The 13,969-nt window shown below is 49.7% G+C and overlaps 5 protein-coding genes across 5 annotated transcripts; 3 read left to right on the top strand and 2 right to left on the bottom strand.

Annotated features, from left to right (window-relative positions):
• Window positions 1-138: 138 nt before the first annotated feature.
• VTN00DRAFT_10256 (uncharacterized protein) lies at window positions 139-1,265 on the top strand (the record flags this gene model as incomplete). Its single annotated transcript, XM_069426892.1, has 5 exons — window positions 139-195; window positions 266-341; window positions 440-765; window positions 913-1,011; window positions 1,089-1,265. The coding sequence occupies 5 exons, from the start codon at window positions 139-141 to the stop codon at window positions 1,263-1,265; spliced, it is 735 nt and encodes a 244-aa protein (XP_069284018.1).
• Window positions 1,266-1,700: 435 nt separating this feature from the next.
• On the bottom strand, window positions 1,701-3,096 carry VTN00DRAFT_10255 (uncharacterized protein; the record flags this gene model as incomplete). Its single annotated transcript, XM_069426891.1, has 3 exons — window positions 1,701-2,499; window positions 2,573-3,023; window positions 3,087-3,096. 3 exons carry the CDS (start codon window positions 3,094-3,096, stop codon window positions 1,701-1,703), a joined length of 1,260 nt encoding a protein of 419 aa, XP_069284017.1.
• A 4,179-nt stretch (window positions 3,097-7,275) lies between these two features.
• VTN00DRAFT_10254 (uncharacterized protein) lies at window positions 7,276-7,632 on the top strand (the record flags this gene model as incomplete). The annotated part of the gene is made up of 2 exons (XM_069426890.1): window positions 7,276-7,422; window positions 7,477-7,632. The coding sequence occupies 2 exons, from the start codon at window positions 7,276-7,278 to the stop codon at window positions 7,630-7,632; spliced, it is 303 nt and encodes a 100-aa protein (XP_069284016.1).
• Window positions 7,633-8,463: 831 nt separating this feature from the next.
• On the top strand, window positions 8,464-9,322 carry VTN00DRAFT_10253 (uncharacterized protein; the record flags this gene model as incomplete). The annotated part of the gene is made up of 4 exons (XM_069426889.1): window positions 8,464-8,604; window positions 8,662-9,007; window positions 9,074-9,135; window positions 9,221-9,322. The coding sequence occupies 4 exons, from the start codon at window positions 8,464-8,466 to the stop codon at window positions 9,320-9,322; spliced, it is 651 nt and encodes a 216-aa protein (XP_069284015.1).
• A 1,170-nt stretch (window positions 9,323-10,492) lies between these two features.
• Window positions 10,493-13,185, bottom strand: VTN00DRAFT_10252 (uncharacterized protein; the record flags this gene model as incomplete). The annotated part of the gene is made up of 3 exons (XM_069426888.1): window positions 10,493-11,447; window positions 11,500-12,110; window positions 12,163-13,185. The coding sequence occupies 3 exons, from the start codon at window positions 13,183-13,185 to the stop codon at window positions 10,493-10,495; spliced, it is 2,589 nt and encodes an 862-aa protein (XP_069284014.1).
• Between the last annotated feature and the right edge of the window lie 784 nt (window positions 13,186-13,969).

The following is a 13,969-nucleotide window of genomic DNA, read 5'->3' as shown; positions in this document are numbered from 1 at the left end:
TCTGCGACTCGCTCCTTGGCTTTATTAAACTCCTCGCCTCTCCTTCTCCGCGGGCAAAGTACTAGACTTAGGCCGGTCTCCGCTCCGGTTGTATCAGCAGCATCATCGTCACTTTCCTTGGTGCAGACGAGGCGCATCATGTCGGCCACGATTGAAGAGAAACTTAACGCGCTGCAGGAGTTTTCGGCGTGCGATGTGAGTTATAATTATTTTTGAAAATGATGAATATTTTCGTAGGGGGAAAAATATTAACGTCACATACTAGGTGTCGGACGCCCTGCTGAAGCTGCAGAAGGTGCCGAAAGGCAGCACCGCACACGCGGGCTATCTTGCCGACATTGGTGAGATCTTCCTTTTCGATGGTTAAAGGACTGTCTTTTTTATTCTATTTTCTTGCAAAAAGGCATTACAATGTCCAGTTTCTGATCAACGTAACCAGTCCCCTTCTCCCCATTCATCGGTCGAAAGGAAGGGCAGCCGAAGATAATCGCGCCCGCATCGACATTCAAATTCATCCCCAAGGAGCAGGACCAGTCTCCGCCGCCCGAAGGTCTGCCAGAGGAGAAGCATGGCTTCCCCGCAGGCAAGCACTGGGTCGACTGGGCGGAGCCTGGCACCATCGCTGTCATAGAGCAGCCCGCCGGGCAGTTCTGCGCCGTTCTGGGCGGCATCATGGCTGCGAGGATGAAGTATCTCGGCGTCAAGGGGGCCGTTGTTAATGGCAGAGTGAGGGATCTGTCTGAGTTGCATGGGTCGAAGTTGCCGGTATGTAGATGCATTGCTTGTGCTGTGGAAACCTCATCGTCTGCGGTTACTCCACGTCTTGGTCCAGTATCTTCGACACTATATTTCCTATCTTGAAATTCCGCCTTCAATCCACAAGAAATTCAACGGAAAACTGACATTTAACAGGTCTTCGCCCGCGGAACCTCCACCGTCGGCACCAACGCGGAGGCAAAGCCCGGAGCCCGCAACGTGCCTGTCTCCTTCGGGGGCGTCACCGTGTCGCCTGTGAGTTTCCACCCATCTTCCAGAATTAAAAACCGAAATATCCCGAAAGCATGGCTGCCTGACTAGGTTTACCACAGGGCGACATCATCTTCTGCGACCCGCTGGAAGGCGTCGTGGCCATCCCGCGGGACCTCCTCGACGACGTCCTCGCCCTGATGCCCAAGCTTACGTCTCAGGACGACAGGGCCAAGGAAGACGTCGAGAAGGGCTCGACCGTGTCCGAGGCGTTCAAGAAGCACAGGAGTAAGATGTAGATTTGATTGATTGAGATATCCCCATCTTCGTCTTGTCTGATATGAAATGTTGTGAATAGAATATGTTTTATGATTTATTTTTTTGGACGAATTTTGATAAATGTTTTCAAACTGGATATATTGGAACTCTCCCGGTTTCATGAGTTTCTGGAATTATATCTTTTATTATGTCCCATGGGCGTCTATTTGCTGGTACATTTTCGATAATCTTAGGAAACTGCCAGACTCGGAACGAGCAAAAAGGACCATGGTAGCCGCTAGAAATCATATTGTCGAACGGATCACTATACGGATGATGACAGATGACTGCATTATTCAAAAGTTCATTTTCATGATAGACAGGTATCTAGCTGAGCACTTGTATACAAAAGGAAAAGAAAAACATTACCCCACTCTTGGAAATGGAAAGAGAAAATTCAAAAATTATAGATGCGTTTACTCCGCAACCCAGACGGCAGCCATACCCATACCAGTACCCACACACATACTGGTCACTCCGATCTTCTTGTTCGTCCGCTTCAGCTCCGTCAGCAGCGTGCTAACCTGCCTCGAGCCCGTGCAGCCGAGTGGGTGTCCAAAGGCGATAGCACCACCCTTCGGGTTAACCTTCTCAAAGGGGATGCCCAGCTCCTTGATGCACCACACGCACTGCGAGGCGAAGGCTTCGTTGATCTCGTAGATGTCGACATCTTCCTTGGAGATGCCAGCCTTCTCCAGCGCGACGGGAATGGCCTTCCAGGGCCCGATGCCCATGAGCAAGGGTTTGACGCCGACCACACTGGCCGTGACGTATTTGCCGAGGATCTTCTGACCCAGACGCTCGGCGGTCGAACGCTTCATAAGCAGCACGGCGGCCGCACCGTCAGAGACTTGGGATGCGTTTCCGGCGTGGATGGTGCCGTCCTTGGCGAAGGCCGGGCGGATCTTGCTGAGCGATTCGGGGGTGATGCCGGTGCGGATGCCGTCGTCCGCCTTGACGGTGATGGTCTTCTCCTCGTTCGTTTTGGGGTCGGTGAATTTCACTTCGAGAGGGACGATCTCCTCGTTGAAGAAGCCCTCCTTCTGGGCCTTGAAGGCCTTCTGGTACGACGAAGCGGCGAAGGCGTCCTGCTCCGCGCGGGTGATGTTGCGGTCCTTGGCCATCTGCTCGGAGAGGACACCCATGGGGACTTTGCAGTTGGCCGCTTCCATGTGGTTCTCGAGCAGCTCGGAGAATTCAGTGACTGCGCCGGGGCTGGAAGGTGTTAACTCTTCACCCTTCTTGCTTGAAAGTAAACGACAAGGAACGCAAGGCAGGAACCACGTACCCATACTGCAGGCTCATGCTCTCGACGCCCGCGCCGATACCCACATCGATGACACCGGCCTTGATCGCATTGGCAATGTCGACGATCGACTGCAGTCCACTGGAGCATTGTCGGTTCAGGGCCCTGACAGCGGTAGTCTCTGGGAAGCCTGCAACCAGCGCTGCGGCACGGAACTCGGTGGCACCACCACCGGGAGGAAGGACAGAGCCGACAGCAATGTCCTCGACAAGCTTCGGATCGATACCGCTCCTCTCGATGACGCCCTTGAAGGCACCGGCCAGCAGGTCCGCCGCGGCAGTGTCCTTGAAGCCTCCGCGTCCACCCTTGGTGATGGCGGTCCGCAGGGCGCAGGTGACCACGATGTCATCGGGATGCTTCTCCAGAAGCGCAGACACACCTTTCTTGCCTCCTGCGCCGAAGTGGGAGGCCACCTGGGAGAGGCGTTGTTGTGCTGGAGAACGGTTAACGTGTTAACCTTCCTTCACTTCCGATGACGTAGGGCGGCGATATTTACCTTGAGACATGGCGGGAGGGGGGTATATATGTCTGTACTCGGGTCGTACAAGGAATGCAATGACAGGAAACGCAGAGACCGGAGTGATATAAATGAAAAAGAGCTCTATGGCCGTGGAAGACTCAGGTTCAGCAGGCCCGTCGGCCTTTTTGTATGCAGACTCGACGTGCTGCACGCGAGCCGAGGTACGCCCGCGCCATCGTTTGTCCGCAGCCGCGGAGGTCACGGGACTCGGTCTCGCCGACGGCCGATCTCCGCTTGCATGTGAAGACGGGCGGAGAGCCTCATCTGATCGTCGATCATCTGCGCAGCCGGCATATGATATGCCTGCGCCTTGAGCTGGCACTTGGACCTCGTTTTGTTTCCATGATTAACAGGTGTTCAGCGCCTTGCTGAAGTTCTCAACTGGCGCCTTTTTTTTTGACCTCGGGTTCTTATCGTCACGGGACTACATTATCGTCGCAATGAGTTTCCCAAAAAGGAAAGGAAGCTACACCGAGGGATATCGAACTTCCCGCACCTAAAACCGTGCTCAACAACAGCTTTTCGTAGGTATCTAGGATAATAGGAGATTTGAGCTGGTACAGAAAGCCAATGTAGAGCAATGGGGTTTCTGTGTCTCGAAATAGCTTCTCTGAAGGCAGCGTTTCAAGAAGCTAACTCATTCCGGAGATGAGCAAGTGGCATAACCAGGTAAAGGTGTCAATTTTAACAATATGATAACCAGCGGAACGGTGCTTGGTTATGGAATACCGGGTGAGATGAAATATATTGAGAAGCTTCGAGCCTCTCCTTGAGGAGGAGCTCGTACGGAGTGGAAAGGATACTGACACCTGACGGTGTAGTCGTCGACTTGGATTGAGTGGACTAGTCAGAATGTTGAGATGACAGCCGATCACGTTACGGAATCATAACTCGCGGAGCCTTAAAAATTGGGGATATCCAGAAATCGATTGAGCGAAGGCAAGCATCAAGAGAACATACCCAGGATGTGGAGGAGTTCACAAATTGGTCATTTCGGCATATGTGCAGAAATCAGAAATCCACATGACGTCGAGAGATGAATGTCGACATCGATGGATGAGCGGCTATTGACATCCAGCCTCAGAAGTTTGAAGTTGCAATACTTGAACCGGTGCAAGGCATGCGGGTGGTCAGCAACAGATATCTCATCGCCACTTTCAGATCGGTCTAGGAATTTCCAGCACTTCCCGCAGCAGCCAGATAGGACTCAGGCTAAAAAGCCAGCATTAGGTAAACGCTTTACTATAAAGCTTTGATCTTTGTACCACATGGAAAAATTGTTTTACACCATTGATGTCTTCGTATGAGACTAGATAGGTCTCAACCTACTTTGTGTGACCAGCACCTCCAGACACAGAACTACAAATTGTGAACAAGTTTTTATTTTGCTATCGCCTAGGTGGCACAGGATAGTCATTGAATTAAATAGCTGAAGGACTCTGTGGGGAAAGGGTGGTCAGTCAAAGCTGAAGAGCATTGGGAAAACCCTATTCGTGCCCTCAGGTGATCTTGGAGATCTATATGGTGGAGGACAGCAACTACTTACCTAGGTATCCCTGCAAATGTCGCAGCCAGCTTATGGTTCCACACAAAATAACCGGCTTCTGAGACATCAATACATTGTATACCAAGGAGATCTTGCTATTACTGGTGTGTTTATATATGCCAATGTACCTGTGTAACCTCTGGATGGGCACCTCCCCCGCATGGAGCATCAGACGTCAACTCCTTTGGTCACAGCTGTTAGTAGCTCCTGCTTTTACTCCATGCTGGAATCTAGCCCGGCATCGTTTTTTAATTTTGACTTCGCAGGCAAGCTGCAAGGATTGCAACGTTGAGCTTGCCTTTTCCCTCTCGACACAAATCACAGCAGCGATTGGAATATCCGTCCGCAGGGCTGTTTCACAGAAGCAAACATCTTGGCCATGGAATGGCAGATGGCTACAAAATGAGAAGAAAGTCATTTGACCCTGCTAAATATCCGGACGCTGACTAGGAAGATTTCAAGAGCATCATACTCAACGAGAGCAACCACTACATCTCTTACCCTGGCCAAGAGCTCAGTATGCTTGTATTTCTTTGGCATCTGCTTATGCTCGCTCATGACCTTGCACAGGACAGCTTGCGGGCCTTACTTGGTGGGTGAGGGAGCTAGGTACCTGACTTTCCGCATAGAACATAAAAAGAAAAGATGACGAAGCCTCAAATATATTGAGGATTTGGATGGATCTACCGTATCTGGGCAAGGATATGCAGGAAGCCAGTCAAAAGCCGATGGGTCACAGTGTCATAATCTTGCCTCTTTCACTACACGACTCGTCGCTGTTTGGCGCGTGCGACACAAGTCTGCTTACCACTACAGATACAGTCTTGAATTTCCCAGGACCTGTATTTCTGCGACGGTTCAGAAATAGATCGACGGCACTGCAGATACTGTAGTGGAATCCAAGTGCTTTGTTCCAGCCCACCATGCTATAATCGTATGATCGTATCACAGCGACTATATTCCTGAAACCAAAAAAAAGTGGTAGCGAGGTTATGGTAAACCAAGAAACTCTATCACAAGAACCATGATCTCAAGACCAATAGAACAATATCCCCTTTAAGCCTTTTTCATATTAACTGGTAGTAATATGATCGACAGGTACTTAATTTAGAACGTTGTCAAGTTTATCCATATTTTAAGAGGGGGGTAGCGCTAACTTCAACACCTAAACCTGTCCAACCCACTTTCTCGCCGCTTAGCGTTCACCAGTATAGACTTCCCCCGCAATTTATATGCTGTGTGACAAGGACAAGCACAACTAAGCTATCGTAACATTCCCCGGACATCCAATAGGACTGTATTTCAGAATAGATCGTCTCCAGAGGCAAATCGTGTGGGTCTAGATTAGCACGCAGTCGAATCGGCAACATGCCCGCTTTCTTCTGATTGGATACATACATGAAGAATCATATTAAACAGGGTACGACTGGTGGTGTATGTATATGGATGACGTTGACTCTTCATTATGGGAAATGTATAGATTCTCATGGTATTCATGGTGCAGGAGATTAATGCTCGCATAGGCATTGAAGAGCGGTGATACGCTCTGTCTTCGGCTACTGTCGGTATTGAGACATCTTCCTATCTAATTCGCTACATCTACAATGCCTTGGTGGTCATGAGGATAGAGGTGGTCTTCATGTTCAACTGATGAGGGGTACTGAGAAAGATTTCAATAGGTGGGTGTGAGAGAATTTGTTTACTTGCTACAATTTAGGTACTTCAAAGATTCAACTGTGGGGATGTAGTGTTGAATAATGCGGCCTTCGACCACTGTGAGATCTCCTGCATAGGATCGCGCGGTAGGGGTCTCATATGGCGGGTGCACGATTTTGGACGTATCCTTCAAAGTAATAACTCTGATTTTCCTATTAGGAAGATTCAAAGGCCTTGAGATGCAGTGAAACCCTATATCACAAGATCAAGAATCATCCAAAAGTGCCAGAACATTTCCTGAGGCAGAAATATCTCCTTATGGATCATGATTAGCAATCTACTGTCAAATAGTACCCCTTTTTAAGCACCACCTTCATACCATCCTTTTAGGCTAGTTAGATCAATTCCATGGAAAAGCAGTGTGTCGCTTCTGAATTTTCACCTTCATACGTTCAATTCCTTTTCTTCAGGTGGGTAACGTAAACCTATCTCACAAACATTCTAATTCCATGGTTACACTTTCCTACCTCTTCTCTCACATCCTTGTATAAAAGCAAAGTGCTTGTGAAGCTTCGTAGTTCTCTGCGATTTCGTGCCACCTCCAATACTCGATTTCCCAATTAGAGACTATATTGTTCGTTTCGATTTGATAATATGGACTTCTTCCCCGTCTCTCACGTCAGATTTTTCATGCATTATGGTCGATGAAGCAGTGGTGATCAGGAGATTGTCCGCGATAGTTGCTCTTGAACGGAAACGGCTTTCAGACACAGCATACACGGTTTTATGAAGAGTCGTATGGATATGCCGTGATATCCGTTCGATGATCGATCTATAAATTGAGAGGGATTGGCACTGTTGGAAAGAAAAAAATTCTCTTCTCTACCAGAGCACCAATCTTCTACTGAGTACCTGCTTTATCATTATCATCAGTCGCAACAGCCAAGCCGTCTATCTTTCAAAATGGTTCTGATCAAGACCCTCATCAGCCTCGGCATGCTCAGCATGTGGGCAGCACCTACCATCGCGGTTGCCATGCGTGAACCCCAGGGCGGAGTTGAATTCTACGACACATACGATGCTGTTCCGGAGGAGTTCGATGAGCTTCAGGTTGAGCTTACCCAAGCCATCGACGTTGTCCAAAGAGCATTTTGGCTAACTTAGAATGTCTTCGCTTCCAGAGATGCCGTGGATATTGCTCTCGAGATGGTCACTGCCACTGCCCGCGCCGTACATGCTATCACAACGAGTGCAGAGGCCACCAGGGCACTGTATGTTACTGTTAAGGAGGGAGATTGGCGGTCAAACAGATGCATCTAGATCTGTAATACCGCACACCGCGCGTGCCTGAGTACGGGAAAGAGCTATCTGGACTAACAACCCATGTTTTCTTTCAACAACTCCATGGATATGGGACGATCCGATGAGCTTCCTTTTTTTCCATGCTCAATGTGAAAGATGACATGCAATGGCGGTATTGTTGCAGAATTGGACGTATCATGTGCCGGTCTCCCTAACACGGTGAACTCGAATTCATTGGGAACCTTTTCCTTGGATCGAAAATGTTGACATGAGCCAGCAGCTGCAACATCAGTCATTACCTAGTTGCCATGTCTTTGATTTTCAGACATTCATTGCCCAATAACAACAATGCTAGGTAGCTGCTCGAAGCTTTCCATAGGTGGACACTGTCCTTACTGTCTCGAGAAATGACAAAGCCAGTTACCTATATGGTTACAGTTTCCTCGTAGCTGAGTTTTGGCTCCTTTGTCGAGCAATGCAGTAGAAGTAGGTAGGAGGTATATACCAGGTATTCATTTTTGGATGATACTTTTGAGGTGTGGAGTAAAGTTTCAAAAAAAATCAACTTTGACTAGTAGGAGAGTAGTATCAACATCTTTAGCATCTTTGATATACGACAGAGTATAATGCAGAAATAAAACTTATAATACTTGCGCGTAGGGTTTAGAATATTGTATGGAGTCGCAAGCATAGGACCCACGGATCCACTAGCGGAGCGGAGGCCAACCATCGGAGCAAAACCGCTTCCCCGAACCAACCTCCGCCTGCGCGCCCACTCTCCATCTACTCCGCATTTCGACAACACTTTAATCTACTCAATTCTGTAGATTAATTTTCCCAACATCACACATGGTGTCAGGTCCAGTCGCGTGGGGATTGGCGACGACAGCAGCAGCAGCAGCCTTGTCTGCTGCTCGAGGCTGTCAATCCTCGCTGCTGTCGCGCTCCGCCGCAACGAGCAAGCTCCCGATCCCAATCCTGCGCAAGAGCGTAAGCACATACTGCAAGTCTTCTGTCTTTGAAATGTCATAACTGACAGATATCCAGACACCTCTTCCCTCGTCTACCTTGTCCTCCCTATCCCAACGACCTTTCACACCCTCCCCCTTTCCCGCTACAACCTCCCACTTCTTCTCCACCTCCGCAACCCAACAACGATACCAAACCCTCGAAGAGAGAGAAACCCCCTCCATAAACACCACTCCAGACGGAGAGTCCCTTCCCTACTACAGCCCCTACAAACCAAAACGCCAATGGCCGCCGGACATGTCCAAGCTCTCACCGAAGCACCAGTTCCGGCTGGAGCGCAAGTACCGCCGGCGCGCGGCGCTCAAGTACGCCCGGCCCAAGTGGTCCAAGGGGACGAAACTCGTGCAGTGGGGAGTTATCGGATGTGAGTAATGTATTCGTCGATTCGTTAATCAAACGGGATTGCTCACCATGGGTTGTTGTGGAACAGTCGTCCTCCTATACGCAGTCCTCTTCATGGAATGGGACACGAATGATAATCCGTTTGAAGAGGTAAAAACTCCCCTCCTCCCCTCCAAAAAGAAAATAGCACTCGCAACATTCATACCCGAGGTGCTAACCATGTAACCTTTCACAGATCCGAAAGGAACTCTTCTCCGGCGTCAACTCGATGTTTTCTTCCCCGCAACCTCCCATCCCCTCACCGGGCAAGAGGGCAGCCGATGAGTCACGACAATAAAGTAAATCGCGGAATTGGTTTAATTAATTAATCGAACATCATGCCCAAGACCAAGCTTAGTATATATATGTAAATTGAAATCAGGTCGGGTCTTCCATGTGGAGGTTGCGGCTGCGACAGCGACAGCAGAATATGATGGAGTACTACCATATTGAACTCGTATGTGTCATAGGAGTTGGAAAAAAAAGAGGGATCTACCCATCTCCACTCACGTTCACTTACGAACAAGTCCACCAGCGGATCCCTCCCACGATGCTCGCTCCTCACGAGATGCGGGCGTTTAGTTAGCTAGGTAGCTTGACAAGCCGTACGCGATTGGGCGATGAGGAAACAGCAGTTTTGAGGAATGTGAAATTTTGGAAAGCGGGCTTATTTATCACAACAGAAATATTGTACATACACTATACAGTATACATTATACATTAATTATACATTATAATACTGAATATTCAGTAAATATATACAGAGACCCAATAATGCACCTACAAAAGATCCCGACACTATTTACTAACCAAGTCCTTCCCTCCTCTGCTGTACTTCATAAGCAATAAAACAACAAACCAAAAACAGAGCTCAGCTACCACTTAGTACCTTACCTTACATCCACAGACACACACACACGCGTACACATTTGCCATGTTTTATTTTTGAATTTTATGAAAAAAGTATTCCATGAATTTATTCGTCTCACATCCTGCGGGTGAAGCTGTAAACTATCTGTGCTTCTGTGGTGTGCTGTGGTGTGCTGTGCTGTCTGCCAGATTCATCCAGGTCGAACAAAACAAGGTAAGAAGAGAAGAAGAAGAAAAATCAAAGGAGAAGAAGAGAAGCAACAATTCCCATCCAAAATGAAGAAACAAAGTCATCGTTCTTCAGACCCATTACTCCGTCATTCGTTTCGTGTCCAGTGGCCAGTTTCTCAAGTCAAATGATGCATGCAAAGTCGATTTTTGTTGTTTTTTCAGTTGGAAAGGGAGGTCGATGTCGACCTCGCCAATCCAATGTTTTCAGTTTCCAAAGTCCAGAGAGAGAAAGACCCATTGCAGATGTAGCCAATTACGCCAACACCAGGGACACAAAACACCAACATCATTCATTAAGACATAATAAAAGAAAGGACAAAGGAAAGATAACACAAGGAAATTCGTTACTGTCTTATTCAGACGATTCTCAGGCCGGGTTCAGATCCAACCAACTATGTCCGTTATCCTGTTTCTGTGCATTTCGGTCGCCGTCAATTTCAAGGGGGAGCTCCAGTTTTGGTAGGTCTTCGTCACGACCTTTCTTCGGACTGCTAGCGACGGCCTTGACGGGTGACTTCGTTGGTGACCCTGGGGCCCCCGGCTTTGGTGGGCCCTCTCTGACGAATTTATAGTCCCAGCCGTCTTCCAAGGCCGCTGCAACCCATGTCTTGAGACAGTCATGCACGGCTGAGTGGAATTTTTCTTTGCAGGTGCGCAAGCTACCACCCATGACCCTCTCAAAGCCCGAAGCTCGAAGGTCGGTACGCACAGCGTTACGCTCTTCCTTGGTTGGCAACGACGCAATGAGCCCGTTCATTAACTCAAGGTGAGCAGCGACGTAGTTAGTGGCATCCCACTCGACTCCACCGACATATGGAGCCGCAGGCACGGGTGGCCTTGGGGGTGGGAAATGTCGCTTCAGAAATGTAGATTCTGACGACGATTCAGTAGAATTGCTTGGCTGAACAATTGGTACAACATTCAAATGATGCAAGAAGATCCAAAACACCTCCTTGGTCACGTTGGTGACTTCTTTGCACCATACACGGTAGGGCCGGGACTGATATATGTTCGCGATGAAATCCAGCGGCTGGTTCTCTTCAGGTGGAGAAGGGTCTCGGAGATAAGAAAGAATCGTCGATGCGCGAGCTGAGATCTCATACGTAGGTGCTGTGGAGAGATATGTGAACAGCAGGCTTATGATAATGCCACGCGTAGTATACTCGCTGGGGCCCTTCTTCTCCTCGTCGAAAAGCATCCTCAGCAAGGCTGGGAACAGTTCGGATTCGATTGCAGTTAGCTGCGTCAATGCAAGTGACGTTGTACAGAGAGCTTTCAGACAGAGTAAGGTTTCGTGCAGAAGAGCGTCTTCATGCTCCTCTCTAAGATATCTGTCAGCGGGAATCCTTATTAGAGACAGGGAACGCAACATACCTCCACTCTACCTTCATGATTCTGTATAGGAGTTGTACTACCTCGTCCATACCACCATCTAGGATGAAGTTGTCAACCCAGCTGACAGTTTCGTTTCTCAGAAGGAGGCGAAGTTTGTGTAGTTTTCCAACCTCCACGATCTCTGGCTTTTGAACCTCGCGAAGATAATGGATAAAGTCAGAAGGATCAGCTGCTGTGTCATGGCGCAAAGTAGCAGAAAGGGAAGTCATGGAGGTGGACGGAGTCATTCCTTTCGAAGATCCAGGTCGCAATGACAAATCTACAGATTTTGGGCGCTTGTAAAAGGTGCCAATCTCAGACTTTTGCTTCTTGGACGAGTCACCTTTTGAGAATGTAAAGGTTCGGCTTCGCGATCGCGAGCGGGAACCCTTGGAGCCATGACTTGGCTTGTCCTCTTTTTGGCCCAGTGTTGCAGGATTCTCCCTCATTCGCCTGTGGCGTCCAGAGCCGTCAGAATTGGTCGTATTTGACGATGTTGAGTTTAAGGACAAGCCGCTGTCGGTTCGGTCTTTCTGAATGAAATCTGCCTTGATATTAGTATCGAGAGATCTCATCTTCTCCCGCATATTTAAAGGGATGTTTCTAGCATCCTGCTGCACAGTCAGTTTCAAGCTACAACGAACAGGACAGGCAATCACTGACCAGAAGCTTTTCAAACTCAATTTCAATATCCTTTGGGTCCAGCCGCTTCTGAGTCTCAGCTTCCTTCGCGTTGAAGGCAGAAACAGCGGCCAGTACGCGTGAACCGCGCTTAGGGTTCGAACCAGGCTTCCTCTCAAATCTGGAGTGGCTGCTCGATACCGAAGTCCTTCGACCCTCCTCTGAACCTCTGGAGGGCTCCTTTTGGAGTCCCTCCTGGTACTCCGGGTTTGATGGGGTTCGTTGCATGGAGAGCATCTCTCTGACCTTCCATGAACTGGCTGATATGATGTCGGACTTTGGCCGTGGTTTGGGGAGCGAGGGCTGTTGATAATCGAAGAAGTTACGTTGTTTTGAAGGAGAGTAGCAGCTTGGAGTGTAGAGTGAGACCTGGTCGTCCAAGGTCCGGCCCTTTTCCGGACGATACATCTTTCCGGATTGGCCTTGCAATGAGTGTGCAGCCAACTGTGCCCATGTAGGCGACGGTATTTCGGATGGCTCCGAAGGTGTCTGGTTCTCCTTATCCCGGCTATTCTTCGCTAATTCACCACCCTTGCGTCCGCGTTGAGACCTCTTTAGGATGATGGACAGGCTGGCTGAGGATTTCGTCTTCTTCGGTGACCGGGCCTTGGAATCGTCCTCTGATGGTTCACGGGGCTTGGGTTCCTTGCCGCCGTCTCTCATCAGAGACTTCAGCGAAACCGAACTCTTTGTCTTGTTGTGCAATCCCTTCTTTCCCGATGGATCACTAGGCCTCTGCTGGGTGCGAGCACCACCGGCGGCGTCCCGGTTGTGAGCTCTCTCACAGAGGGGATGCTGATACAGGGCTGCATCAGGGTGGTCTGCGGGCAGAAGCGGTGTGGCCCCGAATGGGTTGTTCTCCGACGGTCTGGACACCAAAGCCTCACCAGCGGAGGGGCCTCTTCTGTGGACCTTGGATGGGATGATGGATCGAAGGACTGAGGACTTGGATGGGGAACGGTTCGCATCGTCGAAGATGTCGGGCACCTGGGCGCTGGGAGCCATATTGCCTTCACCGGACGTCCGTTGACCTGGACAAAGCTGGCACTGGGAAGGCCCAGTCAGCGGCATTGTCTCAGGTATCACGCGAGGAGTAACGAGCGTCTCAGAAAGAGACAGGACGGTGTGGCCTGGGGGAGGACTCGACAAACATCAAGCAACCGGGGGGGAGGCAGCAGGACGGACAAAGAGAAGAAAACATGCCACAGGACCACGGATAGGGACAACCTGGGAAATTTGAGTAGCAGACACAATCAGACAAGTCCACAAACAGCCGTCCACAGACGCCACTGCACCGTGCGGTGTGGTTTAAGCTCCCATACAATGTCTGTAAACAGTCGAGACGGCGACGTGTTGGTTGCTGGGGGCAACGCCTGGATCGCGGACCGTTGGCGTTTCCGGGCTTCTGCTTATCGATAAACCCGACATGCGCAGTCGCAGTAGTAACAGGAGCCGGCTCCGTTCTCTCGATCGATAGTACGGAGTCCGTCTCCGCCATTGCATGCGTTGCGAGGCCGGACAAGCTCCATCTGCAGTGGTGCGATCTCAGCGTTGCTCGCTATTTTAGCCCTCCCATGCCTGCAGCTGACCTGTCGCTTCTGCCTCATCCCCAGTTTCCGACCAGGTTCGCTCGTCACATACACAGAGCGCACATATAGCAGACGACTCTTATGATGCTCGCGGAGGCTTGTGACCGCTGCGCAGCGTCTGGGCGAGAAGCCCCAGGCCTGAGTGGCCCATTGGCAGCCACAATCCCAATAATGGGCCCCAAAGACGCTAAAGCAACAAC

The sequence above is a fragment of the Thermoascus crustaceus genome (genome assembly GCF_041956765.1).
Source record: "Thermoascus crustaceus strain CBS 181.67 unplaced genomic scaffold VTN00scaffold_9, whole genome shotgun sequence".
NCBI classification, from domain to species: domain Eukaryota; kingdom Fungi; phylum Ascomycota; class Eurotiomycetes; order Eurotiales; family Thermoascaceae; genus Thermoascus; species Thermoascus crustaceus.
The sequence above is the reverse complement of the archived record's forward strand: the minus strand, read 5'-3'. Positions and strand labels throughout refer to the sequence as shown.